The following is a 9,719-nucleotide window of genomic DNA, read 5'->3' as shown; positions in this document are numbered from 1 at the left end:
CAGGTCTCAGTCTGGTGGTTCTTACCCGGACTGTGACAGCCCTGGTTCCTTGGCCTTGCTATCACCGCATCCAACCCTCCCTGGCCCCCACCCCGTGGTCCTAAACTTGGCAGTTGACAACATCCCTCCTGGCCCCGTCTTCCAAGCCCTATACCCGAATATTGTCTCCAAGGCAATAAAAGCGTCTCTTTCATGCCCTCCACCCCTGCGTCATCCTCCACCCAGTCCCTAGAATCATTCCAGCCGCCTCTTCGGGAATAGTGACTACATCCTTTCCCCTCAAGTCAAGTCTCTCCCTGCCCCGCCCCATGCCACGCTCCTCCCCTGCAGACACGTTCCCTCCCTTCTAGAGAAAAGGGAAGCCCTCCTTCCCCTAGCGTGGCCACGCCCCTTGCGTACTTCCTGCAGCCACACCCTTCCTCTGGCTTCTCCCTGCGCCTTTGCTTCCCTTGCTGGGCCGCTTAGACCTGCGGTTCTGGGTTTGCCTGCGGGTTTCCTCCTGGTTCCACTTTCTCCTCGCAGCGACCTGCGCCCTTCAAACTTGGAAAAGGGGAGGGCGAGGCAATTCTCCCTGATGGCCAGCTGACCCCACACCTGTCTCTACCTGACCCCTCTATGTCACTCTGACCCCATTCACCTCTGCCCTGTTCCTAACTCTGGCCCAGAGCCCGACCTTCTTTCTCCCCACATCTGACTCGCAAAGCAGTGAAGACCTCCAGGTTCCTGACACCCTGATATCTGTCTGAATCACCTACACCTGTCTAGTTCAACACCCCATACTTGACTGAGTCCCTCCACTTTTTTTCTGACCTCACATTAGTCGGTTACATACCTGCTTGTGGCCCACTCCTGCCTGACACATCTCACCTGTCATGCCCATACTGGTCCACACCCACACATGCCTGGGACGTCAACTTCAACTGGGTACTTTCAATTGGGATGCTGTCATCTGAACCCCCAACTTATCCGTGCTCCATGTGACCCCCATCACTTCTGCATCGGCCTCCCTAGAGTCTCCACCAGCTGCAGAATTTCAACACACTGATGGCAGTCACTGGGGGCCTGTGTCACAGTGCCATCTCCAGGCTCAAGGACTCCCATGCCCACCTGAGTCCTGACAGCACCAAGGTGAGGCCCCACTACCCTCCCAAAAATTCTAGTGGTCCTGAACTCCCACTTTTCTCCAACCCCCTTTATCCCTGGGGCTCTGGAGACCTTGCTCATCCAAATCCAACAGATCCCCAGGCTCTGTTCTCCTCTGCCATTCTTCCTCCCTCTTCACCCATCCACCTGTCATGCTGACATCTCTTACTGTGTGCCCAGTCCTGAGCAGGACTGGCGAGAGACAGATGAGAAAGGTGCTAGTGGAGAACTTGCAGTCCAGGTGCAGAGTAAAACAATGCCCCCAAGAATGCCAACATTTGGGCCACCCATGGGAGGAGCATGGGATGGGATCCTGGTAATGTCTGGGGAAAGTGAGTCATTCATGAGTCTGGTGTGTGGCTGAGGTCAGGAGGTGGCAGATGATGTTCAGAGGAAGATCCAGGTGAACCTTGCAATCTCAATTAAGGTGTCTGGGCTTTATCCAGAGGGCACTGGGGAGTTAGGGAACATTTGAGAATGATGCAACATCCATGATCAGACTTAGGTATTGGAAGAATCACTCTAGCCTGGGGACCCAAGAAAGAGCAAGTTTGAGAAGATGTTGAGGCCAATGTGGGACACAGAGGGGTTTGGGGAAGTGTCCAAAAATGGCATTGGGCCCCTGGGGTCAGGAGCCCACACAGGGGGCTGCTAGGATACACCCCTCCAGGGGGCTAAGGGAGCAGAACCTGGTTTCCCCGATAACATGATACCCTCTCCCCAACATGGCCTCCCACATAGGCCCTGCTGGAGCTGACTGAGCTGCTCGCTGCCCACAACAACTATGCCTGTTATCGCCGAGCCTGGGCTGGCTGTATGGGCTTCCGGCTGCCTGTGCTGGGTGTGCACCTCAAGGACCTGGTGTCCCTGCATGAGGCACAGCCAGACAGGTTACCTGATGGCCGCCTGCACCTTCCCAAGCTCAACAGCCTCTACCTACGGCTGCAGGAACTGGCAGCCCTTCAGAAGCAGCATCCCCCCTGCAGTGCCAATGAGGACCTGCTGCATCTGCTTACAGTGAGCAGCCCTGCCCCAGCCGAGGAGGCTGAGCCTGGGATCCTGGGTGGGTGAAGGGCTGTGTGCCAGGAGAGAATAGTGTTGGGATGTTTGGGCTTTGAAACCAGAGCTCCTAGGTGTTTTGTTTTGTTTTGTTTTGCTTTTCCTAGCTGTGTGGCTTTGGGCAAGTCACTTAGCCCCTTGGCTTCAGTTTCCTTATCTGCAAAATGGGAATAATAGGACCCACTTCAAAGAGTAGTTGAGAAGAACCAATCAATAATATAATTCACATAAAGTGCTTAAATTAGTACCTGGAACACAGTGAGCTCCACATAAATTATGCATTTTCCTCCCATTCCCCCAGCAACTCAAGTATCCATTGATCTGAGGTCCAGAATTGCCTTGGGCTTTCACACTTCTGAACTCCAAGGTTCTGAGCTTCTCATGTCATTAGTCCAAAATCCCAAGCTTTAACATACTATGAATCTAAGCAAAAAGCTAGTAATAATTATTGATCACTTACTCTGGGCCAGGCACCATGTAAAACACTCTACAACTCCAAGGTGGGGACCCTTATCACGATTTCTACAGATTAGGAAACAGGACCACAGAGGGGAGGTCACTTGCCCACTCTCCCATAGCAGTAAAACCTGGATCTGAACCCGGGCAGGCCAGCTTCAGAACCCACGTGTGTAACATATGTGAACTACTACACTATGTCCTAAGGTTGGAAGTGTGGGATTCTGGAGATTCATATATACAGGGGTGGGCAAAAGTAGGTTTACAGTTGCAATACAAATAAATATAGAGCTCCTTGTTCCAAATTCTTCAGACTTTCAAGACTGGTGACAGGGCATTAAACAAAATGGGGGCCCTTCTAAGTGTGGGGCTTGCCCATGAAGCTGGCCCCGCCCTAATATGAGTGGTGCCAAGGGTTCTAAGCTTTGCTGACTCTGAAAGGCCATCAGCCCAAATATTTATTGAATACCCACTGTGAGCCAGGCACTACTTTAGGCACTTAGGTTTACAGCAGTGAGCAAGTCAGAAAAAAAGGGGGGAGGGGCTGTTCTTGTGGGGCCGACATCCTAGTGGGGGAGACAGCCCATAAAACAAAGCAAATAAGTAAATCATATGGTCTTTTAGATAAGTATGAGAGAGTAAATTAAGGCAGAAAATGGCATGGAAAGGAGCAGGGGTTTGCACTTTTAAATAGGATCCAAAAAAAGCCTTGGTGAGAAAGTAGCATACCTGTACTAGGGGACAGGTGCTGTGAAGAACAAATAGGTCTCAGTGGGAGAGAAGACCTTCCAGGTCCCCAGAGAAGAGGGGGCTTTTGGGAAGAGGAGGAGAATGGAGGCTCAGGCAGGGCAATGGCTGTAGGTAGGAGGATGGAGACAAAGGGTCTATAACACCCTGCCCACCCCCAGCTTTCCCTGGATCTCTTCTACACGGAGGACGAGATCTATGAGCTTTCTTACACCCGGGAGCCTCGCTGTCCCAAGAGTCTGGTGAGACCCAAACCCTGATCTCTGACCTCCAAACCCTGATCTCTGACCTCCAGCCCAAGCCTATGCACTGACTAACTATGCCCCTCTGTCCCTGCCCCAGCCATCCTCCCCCTTCAAACCACCCCTGGTGGTGGAGTGGGCCCCTGGTGTGATGCCCAAGCCCGACAGGGCCACCCTGGGTCTGCATGTGGAGCAGCTGGTAGAGGTAAGGAGGGGACTGTGGCCCGGCTACTGGGGGCCAAGAAGGAAGCTACCTGTATAGCCCTGACCCTAAGACTGAAGGGATCATGACTTGGCCTTACTCTCCCCTTCCCATGTTCCTCTGAAGTCCGTGTTCAAGAATTATGACCCTGAAGGCCGAGGAACCATCTCTCTTGAGGACTTTGAGCGACTCTCAGGCAACTTCCCCTTTGCCTGCCATGGGCTTCACCCACCCCCCGGCCAAGAGTAAGTGCTCTGATTCCTAAGGCCCCCACAGATGAGGATACCCGGGTTTCCAAGACCCCAGGGTCTGGGAGAAAGGGGCAAGTCATACTGAAGTGAGGTCTCTGCCCCCAGGAGTGGCTCCTTCAGCCGAGAGGAGCTGACGGGATACCTTCTCCGGGCCAGTGCCATCTGCTCCAAGCTAGGCTTGGCCTTCTTGCACACCTTCCATGAGGTCACCTTCCGCAAGCCCACCTTCTGTGACAGCTGCAGTGGTTTCGTGAGCACTCAGCCCACTATCATCCTTGGGGCCCATCTTCTGAGTGTCCTAGCTCCTCACAGTCTGGGCTCAAGCAGGAAACACAACAGACACAATCCCTGCCCACAGAATTCCAAATTTGACCCAGTTCTAATAGTCTAGACCAGTGATGGCGAATATGACACGCATGTCAGAGGTGACACTCGAACTCATTTTTTTGGTTGATTTTTCTTTGTTAAATGGCATTTAAATATATAAAATAAATATCAAAAATATAAATCTTTGTTTTACTATGGTTCCAAATATCAAAAAATTTCTATATGTGACACGGCACCAGAGTTAAGTTAGGGTTTTTGTTTTGTTTTTTAAATATATATTTTATTGATTTTTTTACAGAGAAGAAGGGAGAGGGATAGAGAGTTAGAAATATCGATGAGAGAGAAACACCAATCAGCTGCCTCCTGCACACTCCCAACTGGGGATGGACCAGAATCGAACCCGGGACCCTTGAGTCCGCAGGCCGACGCTCCATCCACTGAGCCAAACTGGTTAGGGCAAGTTAGGGTTTTTCAAAATGCTGACATGCCGAGCTCAAAAGGTTCGCCATCACTGGCCTAGAATCTAGGCCCTAGATGATTCCCCAAACTTGAGTAAACCTCCAAATTCCTTTAATCCTCATCCCACATAAACCTCTACCTAGCCTTGAGAATTTCCAAAACCTCGATGGTTTCCACACTTCCAAAGAGCCCCGCCCCATCCACAGCCCTGCCTCTCCTAGCCTTGGTAACCTATTCTGCTTTCTCTTCCCAGCTCTGGGGTGTTACCAAGCAAGGCTACCGCTGTCGGGGTAAGTGGGACATCAGTGAGGGGGGAGGGAGTTCAGGACTTGCAGCCCAGAAGAATGGGGGCATGGACTGGGCCTTTGACCACTAACTGCTGCCTTCCCCCAGACTGTGGACTGTGTTGCCACAAACACTGCAGAGACCGAGTAAAGGAGGAGTGTAGGAAGCCAGGGCCCAAGGGCGACATGAGCCCCCCAGGAGCCCCTGTCCTACCCACACCGACGCCCCGTGCCAGCTGTGGTAAGATCCGGGGTGTACAGTCCTGGGAAGGGGGCTTGGTACATAGGGATTAATCCCAAGGTCATGAAGCTCTTCCCAACATACCCACATTCCTCCCACCCATACCCTCAAAACAGGCTCTGAGGACAGTCTTTCCTACACATACGCCCTGGAACCTGAGACGGAGTGCCACCTTCACCATGCTTGGACCCAGACAGAGCCCCCACACCCTTCCTGGGAACCAGACACGGTGAGGAGAAACTGCCCCTGACCCCCAAGTGGATACAGGGAAGACCAACTCACTTGCCTGGGGAACCCAAACAGATTTGGGGAAGCACGGGAAAGTAAAACTGTGCAAAAATCCTCAATTACTTGGGTAGGAGATTCTGGTAAATTTTTACTGTTGTTAGAAAAACAGAAATTTCAGCAGAATAGGAAAAGGATTTTAGGGAGAAAAAAATAAAGAAATAATAAGATGGCAATAATAAGGCCAAATATATCAGGAGCTACAATAAATGTCATGGAGTAAATTTTACTATTCAAAGGCAGAGACTCTGAGATTGGGTTAAAAAATGTCCACAGGGGACATTCATTCATCCACTTAACAAAAGTCTGGAGAGCTGCTCACTTCGGCAGCACATATACTAAAACTGGAACGATACAGAGAAGATTAGCATGGCCCTGCGCAAGGATGACACCCAAATTCGTGAAGCATTCCATATTTTTAAAAAGAGAGAGAGAGAGAAAAGCCTGGGGAGGTACTGCTGGCAGTGAAACATCTTCTGGACATCATACACCACCACCCCCATATCATCCAATGTCTTCTTCCTTCCAGGTTCCCCTCCCAACGATGGCCTCGCCACCCATCCAGTCCTCCAAGCCAAATTCCTAGACATCGGGAAGTTATTTTCTTCTTTTGCATCAGAGTAGCTATTAATTGGACTCCCTTATCCTGCACTTAGTTAACTGTGCAGCTCCATGTTGGACGCATTTAATCTTACTATTATTTTACCAACTCCTTAAGTCTTCATTTTACAGATGAAGAAACTGAGGCTCCGTGAGGTTAAGCTGCTCACCCAAGGTGGCGGAGTTCCTAAGTGTTGGAGGCAGGACTCAAACCCAAGTCTTCTGTCTGCCTCTAACTCAGAAGCTTCTGATCAATGTGCTACACTGACAGTCAGCGTGGGTCAGGAGGGGGACGGGAGAGAAGGGCAGAGTCCCAAACACTGGGGTTCTAGAGCAGGGGTGGGCAAACTTTTTGACTCAAGGGCCACAATGGGTTCTTAAACTGGACTGGAGGGCCGGAACAAAAGCATGGATAGAGTGTTTGTGTGAACTAATATAAATTCAAAGTAAACATCATTACATAAAAGGGTACGGTCTTTTTTTTTTTAGTTTTATTCATTTCAAACGGGCCGGATCCGACCCGCGGGCCGTAGTTTGCCCACGGCTGTTCTAGAGACAGGAGAGAAGGCTAGAGAAGGGATAGAAAGGGGAGCCAGTGAACACTCGAGTCTGATCATGTGGCTCCATTTCACTCAGGTTAAAAGCCACAGTCCTCCCTGTAGCCCACTCCACACAGTCTGCACCTATTACTTCCTACCACTTACCCGCTCCCATCCTGCTTCAGATACACTGGCCTCAATGGTCCCTGAGCATGCCAAAAATACTCCTACCTCAGGGCCTTTGCACTGGCTGTTTCCTCTGCCTAGAACACTTCCCCAGAGGCCCACATGACTCCCTCTTTGGGACTCAGCTCAAGTGTCACCTCAGTGAGGCCACCCCTCATCGTACTCAAAGTTTCAATCTCCCCATGGTCCCGGATCCCACCTTCCTGCTTTATTTTCCTCCAAAATCCTTTCCTCATCCGGCAACTATACATTTTACCTTTTTCTCTTGTTGAATATCTGCCCATCCTTACTAGAAATGTCAGCTCCAGCAAGACAGGGGCTGCACTTTTCACTGCTTTATTCCAAGAGCCTAGAACAGAGCTTCGAACAGAGCTGCCACATATTGGGTACCTGATAAATGTTTGTTCAATGCCTGCATGCTCTTTCCCCATGCCCACAGGAAGGGAAAAATGTGTTGCTGAAGAACAAAGGACTTTGAGGGTCAAAGCACCAGGAGCCTATTTAGATCCAAGGGACTGAGACCCCCTCCCTCCTCCTCAAACCTGTGCACCCTCTCCCCCTCCCCCACCCCCAGAGATAGGTCCACAGCTGTCATAAATTAAATTTATTTTCCAGAGAACATGGTCCTTGATGTTAAATGGTGGATGTGGGGGAGAGGGGGGGAAAATTAGGGCCTCAGGAATAGGAGATGTGGCGCCTGGGTGCCAGGTGCCAAGAAACACCCTCAAATTGACTTCCCAGAGATTACCAATGGTATCAGCATCTCATAGAGGACCCAGTCCCCCTTTATTTCTTCTTCTTCTTCTTCTTCTTATCGCCCCAGCAGTGGCGGCCTGCCTTCCACCCGCCTCCATTCTCTCTTCTGCTCTGCCAGCTGGGCATAGGAGCCTCCAACTCATTTGGACGTCCCCCTCGGTCTGGCACATTGCCCATAAGCACCTGAGAGTTGATTAGACTTTAGTTTCAGAGAAGAAAAATATCTTGAACAAGGGGGCCAGAGAGCCAAGGGAACAGCATGAATTTAAAAAAAGGAAGGGCAGATGTTGACTATTTAGGTATAATGGGTGGGAGTGTCTAGGGGGTTGGATTGGTGGAAGATACAGGCCTGGAGCTTTCAAACTGGGTTCCAGGGGCCTCAGGAAGAGGGAAATAAAACAGAGTGCTGGCAGAGGTCCAAGTCCACACCAATAGTAATAAGGGCACCTCAATTTATGTTTATCTTATATTTGGCCTTTGCCTAACATTTCCAGAAAAGCAGCATGTGTTTTTCTAAATATCCATCACTTGTGCATCACCTGTAATATTACTTACTTACTATATTTCCTTAAAGCAAATAACTTTCTTAAATTTTACCTCTTTGCTGTGCTAGACTTTATTCCCTAGTATTTATTCACATAAGTACTGCCCCTATTACTTCCTACCTGGCGGGTGGCTCCATGGTTAGAGCTTGGCGGGTTTGATTCCCCTTCAAGGTCAAGGGCAAGTACCTCTGTTGCCGATTCCCCAGCCCTAGTAGGGGCGCCCACGGGAGGCAACCAATCGATATATCTCTCTCAGATCGATGTTTCTCTCTCTCTCTCCCTTTCGCTCTCTCTAGAAATCAACGGAAAAAGTATCCTCAGGTGAGGATTAGAACAAACAAAAAAACCTTCCCTCTTTCTAGTTCCGCCCACCTAGGGCCCTGGATCTAGCTCCAGAATAATCTCCACCCACTTTGAGACCCAGTTTAAATAGTCTTATACTTATGTGAATAAATACTAGGGAATAAAGTCTATTTAAACAGAGGTATGAGGCCAAATACATAATCATTTAAACAGAGGGTATTTTTGCTTTTAAAATGGCTGAAAACTAATATAATAGAGTGAGGTGTTGGGGGAGGAGTTTAAGCCAAAGTTAGAGAGGTGGGCAGGGGGCTCAGATGGACTGTTTGAAAGGCACTGGGGAGCCATAGGAGGGTTTTTAGCGAGGTGGGGACATGGCCAGATTTCTGAGTTAGAAATATCCTTCCAACTGCTATATGGAGAGGGTGGATTAGAGGTGATGAATCCAGAGGCTAGGAAACCAGGCAGAGGAGAGGACAAAGCTGGGCCAAGGCAGAGGTTGATAGGCTAGTTTGAAGGCCAAAGATGCTAGTGCCCTTCCCCAACCCCAGATGCCCACCTTGTTGATGGCACAGATGGTCCCTCGGCGGGCAGCCTTGCTTGTGGCTGGAACAAGACGAGACAGATCAGCTCGGGCAGCCAGGATGTGTGCAATGGAGACATCCGATTCTGGGGTCATAGTCTCTCGAATTGGGATCAGCACTGCCTTCATGGCCTCCCCTTGAGCCTGGGGGTTGTGAAGGAACATGGAGAAGGTACCCAAGAGCCAATCAAGGTGGGAATCTCTCATTTTGGAAACATTTCTTTCTCACTCAGGGTCTCACTTCCCACCTCTCTAAATAAGGGGTATAGCTCTGAAGACACTCCCAACTCAGAGCTGGGAATTCTAGAATGCCCTGGAGGCCCTGAGATTCTAGGACCCCAACCTCACAAGATTCTACATTGTCCTGGACCTCAGAACATGCAAGAGGGTAATATTCCTGGCCCTTGTTCCTCTTCCCTGCAGGGGTAGCTCCCACCATTGGGCATCCTTGATCTTTCCAGGGTCCTATGAAAAATACCTCTGCCCGATCACTCCAGTGGAATGCAGATATCGT

General features: G+C 50.1%; 1 protein-coding gene, 2 long non-coding RNA genes and 1 other non-coding gene across 4 annotated transcripts in view; 2 read left to right on the top strand and 2 right to left on the bottom strand.

The window, feature by feature from the left end:
• LOC106698477 overlaps nucleotides 1-1,047 on the bottom strand; it is a 2,390-nt gene extending 1,343 nt beyond the window's left edge. Inside the window, exon 1 of the long non-coding RNA XR_001349812.2 lies at nucleotides 868-1,047. This is a non-coding gene — a long non-coding RNA (uncharacterized LOC106698477). The remainder of the gene's footprint in view (nucleotides 1-867) is intronic.
• Nucleotides 1-6,716, top strand: part of RASGRP4 (RAS guanyl releasing protein 4) — a 12,794-nt gene extending 6,078 nt beyond the window's left edge. Inside the window, 11 exon segments of the mRNA XM_014462596.2 lie at nucleotides 689-705; nucleotides 1,014-1,128; nucleotides 1,885-2,160; nucleotides 3,567-3,647; nucleotides 3,748-3,852; nucleotides 3,976-4,094; nucleotides 4,206-4,350; nucleotides 5,140-5,176; nucleotides 5,280-5,411; nucleotides 5,528-5,640; nucleotides 6,226-6,716. Coding sequence (XP_014318082.1) covers nucleotides 689-705; nucleotides 1,014-1,128; nucleotides 1,885-2,160; nucleotides 3,567-3,647; nucleotides 3,748-3,852; nucleotides 3,976-4,094; nucleotides 4,206-4,350; nucleotides 5,140-5,176; nucleotides 5,280-5,411; nucleotides 5,528-5,640; nucleotides 6,226-6,282 — 1,197 coding nt within the window. The 3' untranslated portion in view covers nucleotides 6,283-6,716.
• LOC111827559 lies at nucleotides 6,011-6,116 on the top strand. The gene has a single exon (XR_002831184.1). It is a non-coding gene; the product is annotated as a U6 spliceosomal RNA (small nuclear RNA).
• Nucleotides 6,717-7,610: 894 nt separating the features above from the next.
• LOC102439263 lies at nucleotides 7,611-9,719 on the bottom strand. The gene is made up of 3 exons (XR_001349810.1): nucleotides 9,684-9,719; nucleotides 9,182-9,349; nucleotides 7,611-7,960 (listed from the first exon to the last, which is right to left on the bottom strand). It is a non-coding gene; the product is annotated as an uncharacterized LOC102439263 (long non-coding RNA).

Source organism: Myotis lucifugus, unplaced genomic scaffold (assembly GCF_000147115.1).
Source record: "Myotis lucifugus unplaced genomic scaffold, Myoluc2.0 scaffold_185, whole genome shotgun sequence".
NCBI classification, from domain to species: domain Eukaryota; kingdom Metazoa; phylum Chordata; class Mammalia; order Chiroptera; family Vespertilionidae; genus Myotis; species Myotis lucifugus.
The sequence above is the reverse complement of the archived record's forward strand: the minus strand, read 5'-3'. Positions and strand labels throughout refer to the sequence as shown.